Raw genomic sequence first — 18,740 nt, forward strand, 5'->3', positions numbered from 1 at the left:
TGGAAAAATGGTATTTTTCTCTCTGGCAGAATTGGGTGTGGGGTTTGCTCCCTCCCTTAAATACTCACTGAGTCCTGAGTAAATTTATTCTAGGGCTACTGTATAACTGTACTACACATGTGGCTTCAAAAAGAAAAATGTTTCCAGTGTGTGACTTAGGTTCAGATTAGTTTGATAGTATAGATCCAGCCTGAAATACCCTGTGGCTTTTCTTACTGACACAGCTGTGCAGGAGACTTGCCTGTGCAGGAGGCTTGGATTCTATCTTCTTGTCCCTTCCCGATTAGAAAGTGATCCCACAAAGTGCTGTGTTTCAGGGCAGAGCAGTTCTCCATTTGCTTTGATTTCTTCCATCTCTCCTCTTTGGAGCTGCTGCAGCAGGTGGAATTGGTTGCCTCAGTGATTTTTGCACTCATTAATAACATACTCAATCCAATAGTTTAATGAAAACATTAATGACAGGCTGCGAGAGCTGCCAAGAGGTGCCCCACAGAGGATGTGAGGTTTGGAGTTACCAGTGGTGTAGCAGAATCTGGGTGTGGGGGTTTAAAGGGTGGAAACTCCAGGCAAACAGAGGCAGAGTTTGATTTAGAGCTGTTGTGACAAATGGGAGTGCAAACTGAAGTTGTAGTCAATGCTGCTTGGCCTTCTCTGCTTCCCAGTCAGGAAAGATCTGGGAACAAAAAGATCAAATGTATGCTTTGATTAGGCAACACTTTTCTGCCAGGAGGGAGAGGGAGAGTTGTATCCAACTGACATATTCTATTCAATGATGGATCAGGAGGGACTTGCTTGGAGACATCTCTTGAAGGGTCCAGTTCAGTAGCATTTGGCTGCTCTCCCCTTTCTGTAGCTGTTCCCTGCTCTCCCTCATTCTTCAGGAACATCCCTCCTCTCCTCCCCCCGGAGCTGTTCTTCCTCCTGCCTCTGGTAGCAAGATTTTCCCTGGCTGCTGCACATCCATAGCTCCTTATCCCCATGCTGCAGGTGCCGAGCTGGCATCAGGAGAGCTCAGGCTGGGATTTCAGCCATCCCTGCAGGAGGCAGGGGCTCATTTCCTAGGCCAGGCAGCACATATGGCATCCCTGCTCCTGGCAGCTCTGAGCCCTGCTCCCGCAGGCTCAGTGCCTCCTGTCCATTACACCCGTTTGATGTCTTTCTTCCTCACACTTGGGGATGTTCCAGGCCCTTCAGAAAAATCCCTGTCAGCCAGAGGAGTTCTGGCTAAATGTGTCCAGCTAGTTGAATATGACATTCTTCATGGTCCAGCGAGCTTAAAGTAATTCCAGTGATGCTGCAGGAGTGGAATGGTTCCATTATGGAGGTGGCATGGATTTGGGTGGACTAGTAGGCTTGTGAGGGCATTTCCAAGAACTATGGGTGGCACCTTTTCAAAGCATTCCCGTTAATGTGGTGATGTCAGTACACGTAGTATGCTGTCAATAAAAGGTCCTGTTTTGGAGCTCCTTCCTTCCCGCCCCCATCCCTCTGCATCATTTGTTTTTAAAGGTCATGCTTAAGCACTGTACTTGGTGACTCCCAGCTGAATATTTTGTCTGGGTTGTGGATTTGTGCTGTGTTTGGGGGCTCGTTAGTGGAAGCAGAGACAGGAGGAAAAAGGAAAAAGGCTGAAGAGGTTTTCTCAGCTGTGAGTTCGCACAAGATTTTGTGGGATATCACGTGCCTCCTGCCAGGTCTGTGCTCTTTTTCATTTACTTTGGGACTCTGGAGAGCTTAAGACATCTCCTGGTTTTACAAATATTTTCTTTGTGGTGGTTTTGGGTTGGTTTTCTCCCCACAGTGGCAGAACTAACTGGGGACACTCATCTGTCTTTCTCTCCTGTAAAGCATATGAGGGTCAGTCCCACTGTTGATAGTGTGGGGTGCCAGTGCTGGGATTGGGATCTCCTTTTTAAAAGTTTAATAAAATCCAGTGACTTGGATTTGCTGTCTGGCAGTCCCTGCATTCATGAGTGTAGAGCATGGGCAAAACAAATGAACAGGAAATCAAGTTGCAGCATTGTTTTATCCTACCAGGAATACAAGATGTGCAAAGGAGAAATATCCGGTGTGAGAGTGTGCCTGCTATACCTTAAGTAAAGGTTAATCCATTTCAAGCCTGGCTTAATGCTGCTCTATCCTGATGTTCCAAAATTATCAGAAGGCAGGTTTTTACTCTTAGGTCATTTATTGAAATAACTTAATCACAGATGCCAGTGTGTGATCAGCTGTTGCTCTGTTTGATTTGCTCTTATGAACTGATTTGCATTTATCTTTTCCCACCTATTGAGAGAAAAAGTGTAAAATGGTACAATAAACACAACAGGAGAGACCAGTGCTAAGTTCTCCCAGCTTTTGGAGATGTGTCCAGCATGGGGGATGTTTCTGTGTGAAGAGCAGTACTGCCTAATTTTTAGTAAACACTGCTAGGAATTGACAGATCTCATCTTTCTTCAGTAGAAAACTGAAGGGAATAAAAGATTGATTAAAAATAGAAATATTGGCATCACTTTGAAGCAGCTGTAGTGCTATTAAAACCTCTTTGTGCCTTTATGGAGAGATATATTTTTATTCTCAGAATTCTGGTGTCTTGAGCACTTCAAAATAAACAGCTAAAATAATATCCACATGATGCTATAAAACGCCTTTATTTGTGACACAGCAGCTGTGTTTCTGGCAACAAATATCCTATTGTCACATCAGATCCCATGAAAAATCCACAGGAAAAAATCCCACCCTCTCAGAGTGCAGCAGGCAGAATCAGAACAAAGAGCCAGGAGCAGAGTTCAGCAATCCTCCTGCCCCAGTGTGGATGTGAGAGTTCTCTTTTGTATGAACCCCCTAATCAGTTCACCTTAAAAGCCATTAGGATCTGCTTAAATTAAGCCTAATTCGGGATTTGTCTTCTGCACAATACTCTGGTGAATGGAAGGATTAAATAAATAATAAAAAGGAAGCCAAGTGCCTGAAGGGAGCCCACAGGAAAGATGCAGAGACTCTTGACAAGGGCCTGGAGCTACAGGACAAGGGGCAATGGGTTCACGCTGACAGAGGGGAGGTTTAGATTGGATATGAGGAAGAAATTGTTCCCTATGAGGGTACTGAGGCCCTGGCACAGGTTGCCCATAGCAGCTGTGGCTGCCCCTGGATCCCTGGCAGTGTCCAAGCCCAGAAGGGGCTCTCAGTAAGCTGGGCTAGCGGAAGGTGTCCCTGCCCATAGCAGGGGGGTGAAGAACAAGGTATTTGAGGTCCTTCCAACCCAGGCTTTTCCATGGTTCTGTGATGTGTACTTCTGTGTAATTTTCCAAAACTAACTTCAAAACAACCTGACCAAATGGGAGTGGGGCTGAGATGCTGCTTTTCATCCTTTTCTTCCATGAAGCTCTCCTAAAGTGTCTCAACCCACTTCCAGGTAGAGCATGAATCTTAGGACAAACTGTGCTGGTTCTTTGGGTTTTTTAATCTCCCCTGGCTTTCTTGGATCAGCTGCAGAGCTGCCCTGAGATGTCTTTTTCCAGCATTAAAAAGTGTTGTTCCAGTACATCCAAGTTCTTTGGGTTCAGGATGAAAACTCTCAAGGAGAGCAGCCTTTATTCTTTCTGCTTTCTTTCTTCTTTCTTCCCAGTTTTTAGGTGTCCAGTGACCATGTGCCCTAAGCCATAAGTACCACCTGGCCATGTGTAACTTTGTGGAGCAGCTTCAAAATTCAAATATATTCACTGGTTATCTTTATCTTTGAAATTACCTCTCTGGACTGGGGTTAGGGTTTTTTTCCATTTGCTATCTCATTTTATCCCATCTTTTTTTTTTTTTTTTTTTTTTAGCATCTAGAATTTTTGGAGTCTGAAATTGTCACAGAATTGTGACAAGTCCAGCTCTGGGAGCTGCCTGATCCTTCTCTCTCCTACCCTTTTTCCTTGCCCAGGCTGGGCCCAGGTCTGCCAGAGGGACATTTTCCTTATTTGTGGACAAGCACAGCTGGGTGAGCTGCCCAGAGCGTGCAGTGCTCTTTGCTATGATTCACTCTTTGTTTTGCCAACATGTTACTTTTTAGAGAGTGGGTAGCACATCCTCCTGCCATCTTGGGATAATTTTATAAGGCAGCTTTTAATAGACTTTCTTATATCTAAAGAACATTGCCTTTACTGTGAATTCTCTAGTGCCTAAGAACTTGGAGATGGAGAGTGGGAAAGAGGAATATATGTTTTTTTTTAATTTTCTTTTTGAGGTGAGTAATGATTTGACCTGCTCTGTTTCCAGTACATGTTACCATGGCGATGACTGCAGGGACTACAACATCCTTTCCCATGAGTAACCACACCCGGGAGAGAGTGACAGTGGCCAAACTAACACTGGAGAACTTCTACAGCAACCTGATTATACAGCACGAGGAGAGGGAAACCAGGTACTACCTCTGCTTCCTCTCAGCCCTCTGCAGTTTTTCTTGCTGTTTGTTCAAGGGCAGTTCAATCTCCTGGAATGGGACAGCTCTGGGAAGTCTGTGGTGGCAGGGAGTGAATTCCTAGAGGGGACAAGCTGTCTTTGTGGGGGGACTTGTGAACATCCCAGTCACTGAGTGGTCAAGGAGCTCCACTTCTGATGTTTTCGTGCAATTCACCTCCTCATTTATTTTGTGGAAACTGCTCTGTGCAGGGTGTTACTTTGCAGTAACGTGAGGTTTCTCCTTCTGTGTGAGGTTGGGGACCTCTGATTGCTCTGCATGTGCCCTGCAGAATGAACTCTGCAGAGCTGCTGAGGGGTGGGAGCTTGGTTTGGGGTAAGGCAGCAGCTTGTGGTGTCTATTCGTGCTCTGCACCAGGGAGCTCATGGCAAGACTCCCGAACCCTGCAGGAGGGAGTCTATAGGAGATGGGGAACAGAGCTGAGAGGTGTTTGATGGGATGGTGGGGTAAGGAAAGGAGGCAAAGAGCTGGTGTGAAAATAAGTGGCAGCAAAGAGATAAGGGGTTTATGATATAGGGTTTGAGAGGCTCTCAGGTGGGCAGGAAGACTTTTGGGGATAATTTTATCCCAGTCTATAAATTCTGCTTGGGTGGTGCTGCCTGGTATTCCTTGCATGGGAGTATGGGATGGTCATCATCACTCAGCTTCTCCCAGCAGTGCCCAGTCCTGTCTCTGAGGTGTGAAGTGGCACTTGAATCAGGTGTCAAAGCACCAAGTGTTTGACTATAATGAATCTTATGTTGGATTGTCATTAGTGTGTGAAATTATCATTCCCCTGGTAATATGTTTTTAATTAAAGGGTTTTCAGTCAAGCAGCAGGGTTTCTCTCTTCATCATCTTTAGTCATTATTCCATTTAATGGAATTGCTTCTAGTTAGAACAATAGACTGTCTATCAAGGGCCTGTAATTTAGAGGATCCTGCTGTACTTCCCAAAGTGCAGAAAGGCACCAGCAGCCTGGCTCCAAGCCTTTGAATTCCTGCCTGCTGCAGGGGGTAACCAGCCTTCAAAAAGCTGCACCCTATCAGCTGTAAAGGAGCTTCCTGTGGCTGGACAGAAAGGGGTCCTGCAGCCACATTCCCATGTGCTGACCCCCTGCCACCTGTGGGGTATTCCCAGGCTTTGCTCCCCTCTGAGCCTCCCAGCCTGACATGGCACTGGTGGCAGACTTGGAGCTGTGAGCCCTGGCCTGGGCAGGACACCATGGGGGAGAGGATGGTGCATCCAGGGGGTGGAGTTTAGTTGGCATGGGAAGAAGGGGGGCAGGACCAGGTGTGTGACCAGGGGGAAGTCATCACACAGAGGGGATGCAAGCTGGAGCTGGCTGGCATGTGGGAGACGGAGCTGAGATAGAAATGGTGAAAAAAACTATTTTTATCTGGTTTGTAATCCTAATTGATAAAAACAGCCTTAATTCAACAAGATACAATCACTCTAATGACATACTTTTTCATATAGGTTTAGTGCCTGATTCTGTAAGTACATAAGCATGTGCTTAAATTTGCTTCTACATTTTCCTCAGCTTTGTTCACAAATGAGTAACTGGGTGGAGTGGGGCTGTCTGCCTTCAAATTTCCATCTGAGGCAAATTCTTCAGTACTTGGAGTGTGTGAAGCAAAGGTGTTGACTTGCTGTGGTGTTATGTTTGGTTTTAATTAATAATAAAAGGTGCAATCCCCTGTTTTTCTCCTTGGCAGGCAGAAGAAGCTGGAAGTGGCTATGGAAGAGGAAGGCCTTGCAGATGAGGAGGTAAATGCTGCTTAAGTAACCCTACAGACTGCTTTGCTTTTGTCCCACTGCTTCGGATGGGCATTTGAAGAGCTCACAGAAACATCAGCCAGTATGACAGAAGGTTTTATTTTGTACATGAGTGTTGCCCTTTTAATAACCTGATTATGTTAGAAAAGGTGGGAATATGGTTGACTGATACTTGCAATAGCTATCCAAGGCTTTTCCTGCATCCTGTAGTTCTTATGAGACATGGCCACAGCAAGTAGCTAGCAAGCTTTGCAAAGATTAAAATTGTTTGCTGTTATATTTGGCAAGAAAAAAAAGTGGTTAGAAGTGGGTAGAAAGCAAAATGCTGAACCATTTTTTCTTGATTTAAACAATAAACCATCACACCTTTGCTCCTTTTGGATACAGATTAGGAGGGATCTCAGTCTGGTTGCAACCTCTGAGAACTTTGATCAATAAGTTGCTTTTCTGAGGTCCGTTACACCATGTCTGCATTCAGGATAGGCTGGGAAATAAGTAGGAAGAGTGTCTCAGTCCTTCTGGAGTTTTTGTGGCTGCTATAACTCCTGAGAAGTGGGAATATGAGTGTGGGTGTGTATTGCCATCTTGTGGCTTTAAAGGATGCTGTAATCCCAGCACTGAGTCTGACAGGTGTCTGATCCAATGACCTCCTTAGCAGACTCTGGGCTCTCAGCATCTTTGGGTGCAGCATTTGTCGTCTCTCAGGTGAATCCCAGTGACATTTTCATCAGACAAAATAGATGATGGTATTTGGACAGATTTTTCTTTCAGAATTGAGTGCTTGCCTGCCGTAAACCAAATGGGTTTTGTTGTAGATCTGTAACCAGGGCCTCTGCTGCTTGCTAAGCTCCTTGTTGCCTATCAACATTTGGGATACAAGTTTCAGCTTTTATTGGTCCTTCACACTGCCCAAAATGCAGAGTCCTTGCCTCAGGCAGTGACTGATTGGACTTTGTTTGGACCAGTATAATAGTTTTGCTTCATAATTTTTCTTTTTTTTTTTTTTAATAACCAAGCAATAAAATTAAAATACTGCCACCAACCAAAAACAGGTGGGAAACTGTGCCTGAGGCTTCTACAGAAAAGACCGTACTCAATGATTATGCTTTGAGAAATTCAGAAAGAAATGTAGAAGGAGAAGTTTTTCTCCTGTTGGGATTCCAGAGAACAACTTCTCAGGAAGGGAGGGTGCATATCTTGACTCTCTATTGCCAGATGACTGACAGATTCCTGTGCCTGTGTCCTCAGAAAAAGCTGCGCAGGTCACAGCATGCTCGCAAGGAAACGGAGTTCCTGCGGCTCAAGAGGACCAGGCTCGGCTTGGATGACTTCGAGTCTTTGAAAGTCATAGGAAGAGGAGCATTTGGGGAGGTTTGTGGCATTCTTGCTTGAACAGGAGATTGAAATGGGATTGACCATTGTAATGAAACATTCTAATTACAATTTGATGAATTGTTTTATCTCAGAACAGCAACTATTTGTGCCATTCTTCAAGTGTGAGAAGTCTGGTGATTATTAAACATGCATTGATTTTCCAAGACTTCTGGAAAGACACTTAGTTTCCCATGGCTTCCCACACTGATGTTGCCCACATGGCCCTCTGCAGTTATGGATTTGCAGTGGCACAGCCCCTCTTGATAAACCTCCTTTTAGCCCTTTGTCAATCAGTCATTTCTCCTGAATTTTAACCTACACAGTCCAAGCTACCTGGATTCACTGTGCCTGCTGACTTTTCCTAAAACAAAAACTGTTCCTCATTAGTGTTAGTGTTGTACATGGTGCAGAATAATTCCTTTTTCAGTATTTAACATATTTAAATGTGTTTTTAAATATTTAACAAGAGAACTTTTCCATGTCTGGCAATTGGGAGCCTTCCAGTGGATTTCTGAGACAGAGAAGACTGACTGGGTTCTCTCTCTTGGTCAAGGTCCGCCTTGTTCAGAAGAAGGATACAGGTCACATTTATGCAATGAAGATACTGAGAAAAGCAGATATGCTGGAGAAAGAGCAGGTTAGTGATCTCTGAGTCCCCTAAATTTCAAACTTACCCTTTCTAGAAAATGTTTTCCTCCTTTGAAAGCCCCTACAATGGTCTGGCAGTCCAAAGAATCTGTGCTGTTGCTACCACAGCACAAAAGCAGCAGAAGTTAGGAAATAAGGTCATGCAACTGCATTTAAAAAGTACAACTAATTTGGAACAGTGACAAAGATTTTATTCCCCCCCCCCCCCCCCCTCCATCAACATGGAGCTTATAGTACTGAATCTGTAAAACTGCATTTCAAGGAAAATACTTCTGGAAAAATAATCCTATGCCAAAGTAAAAACAGAGGTATTTGATGGGTTTTTTTAAAAAAAAAACAGCAGAAATCACATTGTTCATCAGCATCGTCTTCCTTGGGTTTTCCTTATAGTTGGGTTAATCTAGTTGGGGGTTTATTTGTTTTGATTTTGTTAGTTTGGTTGGTTTTTGCTTTTACTTTTTAGCTAGCAATTCACTGTGAGGACACAGCAAGTACTTTAGCACCACAAAGCAAAGGAATCAAGGGTGGGTATCTCAGGAGATAAAAGAGGACTTTTTTTGTACTAGTCCAAACCTTACCCATCATTTGCACATCATTTCCCTGCAGCAGTGGTACTTTTTTTCTTCCTGGCACAGATTATTTTGTCTCTTGCAGCCTATGCCCTGAATTTGGGGAACCAGAGGAGCAGCAGGGTGTGCAGAGCAGTCAGGATTTGTGTGGTCCTGCCCCCATTTCAGAACCTGATGTGGGAAGGAGTCTGAGCTCATGCTCTACATTCAGTTTGAGACAGTGATCTTCCCTGGCCAGTGTTTATCTGCTGGAATTTTCATTGCCTGTCTTGTTCTGTGGAGAGGCAACAGAGGACACATATGAAAAAAAAGAAATCTAGTTTGTTTTTTTTTGTTTTTTTCCCCAGTAGCACTGGGAGAAATCCTAACTATTTTTAAGCAAAGTTTTTCTGCTGTATTTTAGAGCTGCATTGAGGAGTTGAGGGTGGAAAGAAGTACTTTCTAATGAGACTAAATAAAGCCAGGTAAATCCAGGCTGGAGTGTCTCCTGCAGAGGGAGAACCTTTGCCCCATGCAACCCTGTGACAAGATTCATGTGAAGATGTTCCTCAGCAGTAGAACTGGGGAACAGATGCAGAAGACTGCTGCTTTTCTTACAGCTGTCAAGAAATATTTTTCCATGTATATGTCTTGAATTTTTCCTCCAGGATGAGGGTATTTTGTAGTGAAAACACACACCCCTTCTCCAATCTTCATTATTAATTTCCAGCAAATTATGGGGTAGCAGCTTTCCCTGTATTTTCCAAAACCTTAGCTATAACTGGAATACCCTGAGCAAGGTCAGATATTCCTGAACTCACTTGTACTTTTTCCACCAGCTTTTTCAGTTCTTCCTAACAAACAGAACCAGCTTAACAAGCTGTGCTTTGTGTTTCTAGAGAAACCCTGGGGTCTTATAAAAAATAATGGAAAATATGAGTATGAAAAGAGCTAGAAAAATAGTTCCTTTGCTAAAGGTCATGAAAATATGCTGTAGGGCTAGGAATGTGATATTCCTTGTTAAAATATTTCAGTATTTGCCCTTTAATATTTTTTTAATTTTAGGTGGCCCATATCAGAGCAGAAAGAGATATTTTGGTTGAAGCAGATGGAGCCTGGGTAGTGAAAATGTTTTACAGCTTCCAGGATAAAAGGAACCTTTACCTGATCATGGAGTTTTTACCTGGAGGTAAGCTGTGTTCTGTGGCATCAGGTGATACAGGCACTTCTTCCTTACTTTTGTTGGCAGTTTTATAAAATATTAGAAACAAACATGCTGTATAATTTGTGAAAATAAAAATGTTAACACTTTTTTAAATGAAGTTCCAGTCATGTGACAATTTCTGATTTTTAGGGGGAAGGAAAAAGGTTGAAGGGGTGTAAAATAGACTTGAATTAAACAATCATTTTAATAGAAATTTCTGCTTTTTACAACTGAGGCTGTTGACAGTTAAAGCAAACCAGAAGAAAAGCCCTTGTTCAAACAGTTTGTGCAATAAATTTAACGCGTGTGAAAATCCACTGTATTTTCCCGGCTGCTCAATTAAAATTCCTGTTCAGGATTTTCAACTAAAAAAGTAAGTTGGGTTTGTAGGTCCTTGCAGTAGCAGTTTTATGATTAGTAACTATAAGGCCAGTTACAAGGTTAAATTTGGATTCTACTGGGGTTTCTTACAGTTTTGTGATTTAAAATGTTCTGATCCCTAAGCTGTATTTTCTTCTCTTTGATGAGGTGACATGATGACCTTACTGATGAAGAAGGACACTTTATCAGAGGAGGAGACCCAGTTTTACATTTCTGAGACAGTGTTGGCCATCGATGCCATTCACCAGTTGGGATTCATCCACAGGGACATCAAGCCAGACAATCTCCTGCTGGATGCCAAGGCATGTACTGGGCTCACCGACTGCTGGTGCTTCCAAGATCCCGGGGTGCACATCCTGCTGCAGAGCAGTGGGAGCCACTGGTGCCACCCCAGAGATTTAAACTGGCCAGAGGGAAGGCTGGGAATGCCCAATATATTTTCTCTGGAGAACACCAGTATGTTTAAACAAAGCCAAATCTTACTCAGAAGCCTTTTAACCAATTTAGGACAAGGTTTTTAAGGGAAAAAAAACCCACTCAGGGTGCCCAGATATTCATACACATTAAAAGGTGCATCATTCCTTTCATGCATCTTGAAGTAGCTGTGGACAATTCAGACAATGCTAAATGTTCAGTTCCTACAGTTACATTTATTTCATCACCCACTCACCTGTGGAAACTCCCTCAGTTAGACTGACCATTCTGGCCATGGAATGCACCCAGTCAGCATCTCCAAATCATGGAATTATCTAGGTTGGAGAAGATCTTTAAGATGATAGAGGCCAGGCATTATCCCAGCATGCACAGGTCTGTCAGGTTTGATGGGTTCTATCAGCACTGATGTCTGGAAATCTGATTAAAGCCAAGGTTACTATCAAAACAAAACAAAGGAATTTTGTCCTGGAGGCTTGCTCAGTCACAGTGGTATCCAGTTCAAAACAAAACCAGGCAAAGTATTTGCCCTCAACTGTTGGGAAATTGTAGATATTCCTGGGAGGCCATAGCCTGTTGGAGAGAAAACAGACCCTTCCAGTACACCAAGGTTCAGTCTTTGTTTCCCTGCTTGTCCTGTACTAGTCCATCATGGCCTGAGAGGGCAAGTGCAGTGATTAAAACTCTTTTTTTTTTCCTCAAGAACTACGTATGTAAATAATGGTTTTGTGTTCTCTGATTGGTTTTTTTTAGGGTCATGTAAAGCTGTCTGATTTTGGGCTCTGCACAGGTTTAAAGAAAGCTCACAGAACAGAGTTCTACAGGAACCTCACACACAACCCACCAAGTGACTTCTGTGAGTATGAGCTGTCCTAGTTGAACATGTAAATGGTTTTGAGCTGCAGCTGTACATTGTACCTGTGTTTCTGCTGGGATAAGCAAGATGGAGCAGGCTGATTACATTTAATTGGAAAACTGGAAATGCTTGTTCCCTGGGTCATGGGAGCATTTCACAGGAAAGAAATGATGATTTCTGCAGTGGTCATGTATTTTGTGCATGTTCATACACAGATATGAATGCACATAATGTATTGTATCTATATTGTAATGTATTTTTCATTATGTTAGTGAAGTTACAGAACTGCTCTTTCAGGAGGGACATGGATTCCATGTGCCAAAGGACTGTACTCAGTGACAGTCTCATGAAACTTCTCAGAAGCTGATCTAAAAATTTTAACAAGTTCTAATTTAGAATTGCTGATATGTGTCCTACTTACATGAGGTTCAGCTGTGCATTGGACAGTAGTTATTCTCATGTTCCCATTTTCAGTTATAATCAAATATTTGTTTCTAGACTAGGGTTCTAAATATCCAAGATAGTTACTTAAAACTGGAGCCCTATAAATCTTTCTTCTCTTAATTCTCACAAATACACTTGTTATTTAATAACTATTTTGTAAATTAGCATTTCAGAATATGAACTCAAAGAGGAAAGCAGAAACATGGAAGAAGAACAGGCGACAGCTGGTGAGTTAATTAATGTGTAATTCTTGATTTGCTTTTAAACTAGTGTTAAATTAAAAGTGTTAAATTAAAACTCACTGGTAATGCTCCTGGTTTTTAAAACCTGCAAGGTCCTCATATGTGGCTCTCTACAAGCTCCCAAAATCACTAATAACTCGAAAGAAGGGGGTCCAGGTTGAAATAGCAAGGCCTTGCTTCTCTCTGTGCCTTTGTTTGCCTTGTGAGGAACTGGCCCAAGCCCTCAGGTGTCCTCAGCCCCATGGCCAAGTCGTGTCTGGGGCTCTCTGCAGCACTGGCCTGGTGTGGACAGTGTGGACTCATGGCTCTGATTCCTGCAGCTCAGTCACAAGCAGATGTGTGGCTGCAGAATTCCTTTTCAGAAAGCTCTGGGGAATTCCCATTCTGCTGAAAGGAAATGTGGTGGAAAGGCTGTGGGAGGGTGCTGGAGTGCTCCAGCCTGGGTTTGTGGTGAGGATTTGTCAATAATGGGGGGACTTGTGGCATAAACTGAACCAAAGCGAAGTGGTCTGTCAGCCATGGCCTTTCAGACTTCCATCCCTGCCCATGCTTTTCACCAAAAAAAACTCAACTCTCAAATTTTGGGACCCTTTATTTTTCCACACCCTTTTTAAAAAGTGATCTACTGCAGTATTCCCCAAAAGCTTCTGGGTGGTCACTTCTTTCCTAAAATAAGATTACATTGCAGCCACCACACTGCCTCATGGGGCTGTATTTCACAGCCTTATTCCAGCCTGGAATTAGATCCCTGAAAAGAATTTGTCTCAAGTCCAGTAAAGGCTGATGTGGCAGAACTGTGTGGTGAAGAAGAGTCCCACAGAGACAATAAAAGGCCAGAATGACAACTTGCATCAACACTGTTGGGAAAAGAGCCACATTTCCAGTTTTCCATTGGTTCAATCCTAAATATCTCAGGTCTGTTCAATCAAACAAAGGGTTTCTATATGGTCAGACAAATTAATGGAAAATATTTTTGTGGCAAAACTGCTTTTGGGGGACTTTTTTGTTCTTTAAGGGTTTGAAATTCCCAATACATGGCTTGTGTATCATGAGTGCCACACCTGGGAATCTACCACTGATTATGCCTTTAAAAATAAACAAAGACCACAACAATATAACTTCTTGGGTATTTTTGTAATGCAGCTACTTGAAACTTAAGCTAAGATGACCTTCTGATACTGCAGTTGAAATATTCTATGATTTCATCACATTGAAGTGGATGATTTCCATTTATTTTTGAGGTTCTCTGTGTTCATTATTATAAAAGAATAATATTCTTGGGACTTGAATTCCTGTAAATTCTCAAATTAAGCATTCTTGCTCACCCAAACAATGAGATCCTGTATGTAAATCCCCAGAAGAAGGTATTGCAAAGTGTAAAACCACAGTATTTCTCTTTTAAAGAGATAATTCCTTTTTTCCAGGCATATTCTACTGTGGGAACCCCAGACTATATTGCTCCAGAAGTGTTTATGCAGACTGGGTACAACAAGCTGTGTGACTGGTGGTCCTTGGGAGTGATTATGTATGAAATGCTAATAGGTATGTTAAAAACCCCAACTTAAGAGTTGTTCAAAGGTAACAAGGGTCCACTTGTTCAGAAGAGAAAACCTCTGGCTAATACTTGTTATATTTGGGAGCCCCAGTGACAAAAGCCCAGGTCACTGCTCTCCTGGGAAAAGTTTAATAATTTTTTATTTGTTTGTGCAGGGTATCCACCTTTCTGCTCAGAAACACCACAAGAGACTTACAGGAAAGTTATGAACTGGAAAGAAACGTTGGTATTTCCTCCAGAGGTGCCCATTTCAGAGAAAGCAAAGGATTTAATTCTAAGGTCAGTAAGAAGAACGCAGTTCTGGCCTCGTGCCCAGCCAGGGTCATCTTCCATGAGGGTAAATTCCTGTTGTGTGTAAAGGAAGCTTTATGTTGGAGGAAAGGCTGGTTTCTTCTGTCACCATCCTTGATGGATTTTTTTAAGTCTTTTTCTCTTTGCCACTTGTTTAACATGAAGGAATAAGCTGGAATGATCTTGATTTGTACCATGGTATAAGGAGAAACAGAACAGACCAAAAATAAAGTGATCAACACAGAATTTTTTTCTTCTCTGAGGTGGCAAGAAAATAACCATTCAGCAGCATTTAATGCACTAAACAGAAATCTTGGGATGTTTTGGATTTACTCACTTCTTTCAAAATCCCAGTTTTCAGTTGGCATTGAGGTCTTTGTGACAAGGTCAGGCAGAAATGACCCTCTTGTAAAATTTTACAGAAATTACCTCATTTTACAGAAATGACCCTCTTGTCCTGGGAGGGTTTGGGGGCCACATTGCCCACATTGCTTCTGGGTTTGATATTTTTTCCTTTTCAAAGCTAATGCTATAGCCTTATATAATTTTGTTACAGGCAAAAAGGAGAACGTACTTCACAAAACTAGAATTTATAATTAGTTCCAGCAGTGCTCCAGTAACCTACAAAAACATAACAAATACAAGAAACAGTTATCCTACATTCAGCTAGTGATACTAACAGCTCAAATAATTGAATTGTCACTAATCCTCATGAATGAGTCTGTATCAAGCAGTTAATATTGCATTTTCAGTATCTATTTCTCTACTATTCTGTTCAACCTTCCTTGTTAACATCCCAAGTTCTCTGCTGAACAGAGTAGAGCATTACTGCTGAGGATTTCTTCCTCCTCAGTCCTGGCTGTGTTTGGGGAATTTTTAGGGATTTCAGTGTATTTGTTAGCATGTCTTGCTCATGCATCTACTTACACAATGACTATTTGAATTTATCCGTTTGCCTCCACAAGGAGAAGAGTTAAAATTAGGGTAGAACATTTTAGTTATAGGTAATCTATTAAAATGAGGTCAAAACAGGTTGGACAGCAACCACCTGGGCATTTTGGATACTTTGTCCATTGCAGCTTGGACAAGTTAGGCAACGTGTGTTTTACCTTAAAGGGAGATGCAGATAATGCTAAAGGGTTATGGATAGAGAGAAATCCAAACTAAAACAAGCTCAAGTTCAGACAAAGCCTGATGAATCCTGTGGCTGAGTGTTGTTACAGGTCTTTTGTTAGTCCTTGGCACCACCCAGCCTGCTGGGCTGCAATACAAATACAGGGAGGTTTTCTTCCCCACTGACACCCAACTACAAGAAAAAGAACTTTAATTTATAACTGGATACAGTTTATAGCCTAACCTACTGTGCTACATATGCAGAAGATGGCTGGGATTTAATGAATTCCTAGGCAAATGTTGGTATTCCCATCTCCTGGGTGAGATACTTGAAAGGCTTTTCCAGTCCAGAGGAGAAGGGTCAGCCTCTGCTGCTCCCTGGAACAAATCACTGAGGTCACTGAGTTGCTGTCAGAGAGCTTCCACCTCCCTATTTTCCTTCTTTAGGATTTTAGGCTTTTCCTTGTGGCCTTCTGGGGCAGGTAACAGTCCCCATCTCACCAATCCTCTGTCTCCAATTTCACCTTTTTCTTCTTGCTGTTTCATGACTGCTTCTCATAAACTGACAATTTCTTGTGGGGTCTGAGCTGAGGTTATGCAGCAGGGCTGTATCAGAAACAGGCCCTGGGTCTTTGCACCACCTGCACCTCTGAGGAGAGGGAAGGGGAGAATAGGGACATGGCATGTTTGGGACGGGCTAGCTCACTGGGATTCCAAAATACAACATCAGAGAGCAGTCCTGATTTGCTAAGTATATTTATTCTTCTTAGTTTGACTTTAAACAGAGATGTTTAAATAGTTGAGAACATGCCAGGGCAGTTCTCAGTAGTAGGGATTTGAGCCTCCATTCCAAACTGATCTTACAGGACCAGAATGTCGCAGTGAAGGAAGTCTCGGGACGCTCAATATGAGAGTTCAGCAAGCTTCATTTATTGATTAGAGCATCAGACATTTATGCACGACAAGTAATAAGCTCATGCATATTCTGTAAGCTAAGCAGTCTATTGGTTATACTATAGGTATCAGTTCCCCCCCCCTTACTTTTTCATTCCTTACGACTTACATCTCCCTTTTCTCATGTCTCTCTCTCAACTACAGCATCTTGTTATCGTACTACAGCTATGCTCCAGGCCACAGTGGCCTTGCAGGTGCAGGGACTCAGATTAGCTGGGTCCAGTACTTTTCCAATTCTTAGCCAGCTATCCAGAGCATGTCTACGCGGTCTTTGTCATGTAGCCACCCTCCACACCAGAACATGCAGCAACTTTTCACAAACCTGGAAGATGGGGATGCAGCAGTTTAGAAAAGCTGTCGGTCATTGGCATAATGACTTTTTGTTTCGGGATTTAACAATGTTCTGCTTCTACTGTTTCCCTTCTCTCCTAGATGCAATGGGCTGCTTTGATGTTACCACAAGTGGTGAAACAATTTGACAGACCTTCTTGAAATTCTTGATACTGGATACTGTTGCTTCTGTGGAATTTATTGTAACATTCCCTTTGTTTTTTCCCCTTTTCCAGATTTTGTATCGACTCAGAAAACAGAATTGGTAGCAATGGAGTAGAGGAAATAAAAAGTCATCCATTTTTTGAAGGAGTAGACTGGGGACATATCAGGTATGTATATACACACAAGTTTACAGGGAGAATAAAAGCCATGAAAACAAGAATTTCATGTAGTGTGCTGTCAAGGACAATTATTTCTAATTTATCTTTCATTTTGAAAGGCAGCTACTGGCAGTAGTGGGTTGACACTGAAGGTTTTCTGGCCCTGCTGACATGAATAGAAATGGCCAGAGTTTAACTGAGTTGAGATACCTCAGATTATTCCAGACTGCCCATAATGATAAGAAATTGTTGTAGGGTGGCTGTGGATTTAATTGTAAGTGTAGTAATTAGACCTGTGGTGAGTTTACAGGTGTACTGCCTTTTCCACAGTGCTGTGTCCCAGTGTGAAGGTTTTGCTGGCACAGATTCCTTGGGCACTTTCAAAAGCCACCTTAAAACTCCTTCAAGGGCTTCCTGACTGTGGAGGTGCTAAAGCAGAGCCAGCCTGGTTTGGGAGAGAGATGCTGAGTGTCACAAAGAAGAGCTACAGTCCAAAGGTTTTGGATGAGGTCCAGGCTGATGAGCACTGGAATTGTAAAGCTGTGGGTGCAAGTGCAATCCTGCTGGGCTGTGTTTGTGAAACAGGGTAACCACAGTGGTGGCTGGTGACAAGATCAGGGTGATAGCTATGTGGCAGGTAAGTGTGGGATGCTCTCTCAATGGGAAAATGATGTTTGCCCCAAGCCTGCCAGGAAGACACCAATGGGGATAGGGAACCAAACAAACTCCCCATGGTGTCAGCAAACAGGAGAGTCAGATTCATCTGTGATGCACTCAGTGGAACCCTTGTGCTCTGCATTAAGGGAAGCTTTAAGTGTAAAAAGCTAAGTTAAAGCTGGAACTTACTGTTTCATTTCCCAACATTCACTCTTCTGCCATTTATCTTTATTTGCAGAGAAAGACCAGCTGCAATCCCTATAGAAATCAAAAGTATTGATGATACTTCCAACTTTGATGAATTTCCTGAATCAGACATTTTACAGCCAGGTGAGACTGCCATTGTGAATTCCAAATCTCCGTCTGTGACATGCCAGAATACTGCACTGATGCCTTTGTTGTTGTTTATGTTAATTTTTCTAATGACCCAATCAAGTTAGTCTGTAGATCAAGTCTCTATATTTTCTTTGAAATAAGAGTGTAAACCTGTCATCTCTCATAGCTGCAAAGCCCAGAGATTTTAAGAGTCCAGACTCTTGGTAAAAATGGTTTACAGAGGTAGTGAGCACAGAAAGCAGTGGAGTTTTCTGCCAGGCAGTCTGTCTAACCAGATTCTGGTAAAACATCATGCTTTTCATCTTCAGTGACTTTTGAGGTTTGTGCCAAACATAATTCTTGAGATATTTATGGGTAAGAATTTCCAGACAGTTGATTACTTAATGCAGTATTTAATGAACCTGAGTTGCACTGTAAATCACTTCAGGGTTTTTTTTAGTCGTTGATTTCTCTTGGCAAGTTACAGGAAATTTTAATATATAAAAGACTTGGTTCTGTGACATACAAATAGTCCCAGGTCCCACTGTTTTCAGTTACTTGAAGATTGGCAGATGATTAATTGCTGTCTGCTAAGTGTGTCAACAGCCATAAGCATTATCCAAAAGCTGTTGGTTAATTTTTTTTTCTGAAGTGGCTTTTATTTAATGGTGAGGAAGTTTGTCCTTTTAATGCAAAGCAACCCATCTCTAGTGCCTAAGCTGGTTATGTCCATATCTGGATAATGCCAAGAACATTTGTATTATTTTGGCATTTCAGACCCACTGAAAATGGTACTGTATGTGTAGATACCTAAAAATCAGAACATCAGAAATGTCATGAGGTTTGTAATTGT

The 18,740-nt window shown here is 42.4% G+C and overlaps 1 protein-coding gene across 5 annotated transcripts in view; it reads left to right on the forward strand.

Moving 5' to 3' along the window:
* STK38L (serine/threonine kinase 38 like) overlaps window positions 1–18,740 on the forward strand; it is a 46,244-nt gene that overhangs the window by 23,098 nt on the left and 4,406 nt on the right. For 4 of the 5 annotated variants that reach the window (XM_059846058.1, XM_059846059.1, XM_059846061.1 and 1 more), the window contains exons 2-13: window positions 4,261–4,405; window positions 6,160–6,211; window positions 7,469–7,591; window positions 8,148–8,231; window positions 9,856–9,979; window positions 10,523–10,677; window positions 11,561–11,663; window positions 12,273–12,334; window positions 13,774–13,891; window positions 14,060–14,183; window positions 16,829–16,924; window positions 17,811–17,902. In XM_059846058.1, coding sequence (XP_059702041.1) covers window positions 4,272–4,405; window positions 6,160–6,211; window positions 7,469–7,591; window positions 8,148–8,231; window positions 9,856–9,979; window positions 10,523–10,677; window positions 11,561–11,663; window positions 12,273–12,334; window positions 13,774–13,891; window positions 14,060–14,183; window positions 16,829–16,924; window positions 17,811–17,902 — 1,267 coding nt within the window. In that variant the 5' untranslated portion in view covers window positions 4,261–4,271. Of the gene's footprint in view, window positions 1–1,483; window positions 1,695–4,260; window positions 4,406–6,159; window positions 6,212–7,468; window positions 7,592–8,147; window positions 8,232–9,855; window positions 9,980–10,522; window positions 10,678–11,560; window positions 11,664–12,272; window positions 12,335–13,773; window positions 13,892–14,059; window positions 14,184–16,828; window positions 16,925–17,810; window positions 17,903–18,740 lie in introns of those variants that run through there. The other variant, XM_059846057.1, reaches the window with a different exon arrangement.

Source organism: Haemorhous mexicanus, chromosome 5 (genome assembly GCF_027477595.1).
Source record: "Haemorhous mexicanus isolate bHaeMex1 chromosome 5, bHaeMex1.pri, whole genome shotgun sequence".
NCBI lineage: Eukaryota > Metazoa > Chordata > Aves > Passeriformes > Fringillidae > Haemorhous > Haemorhous mexicanus.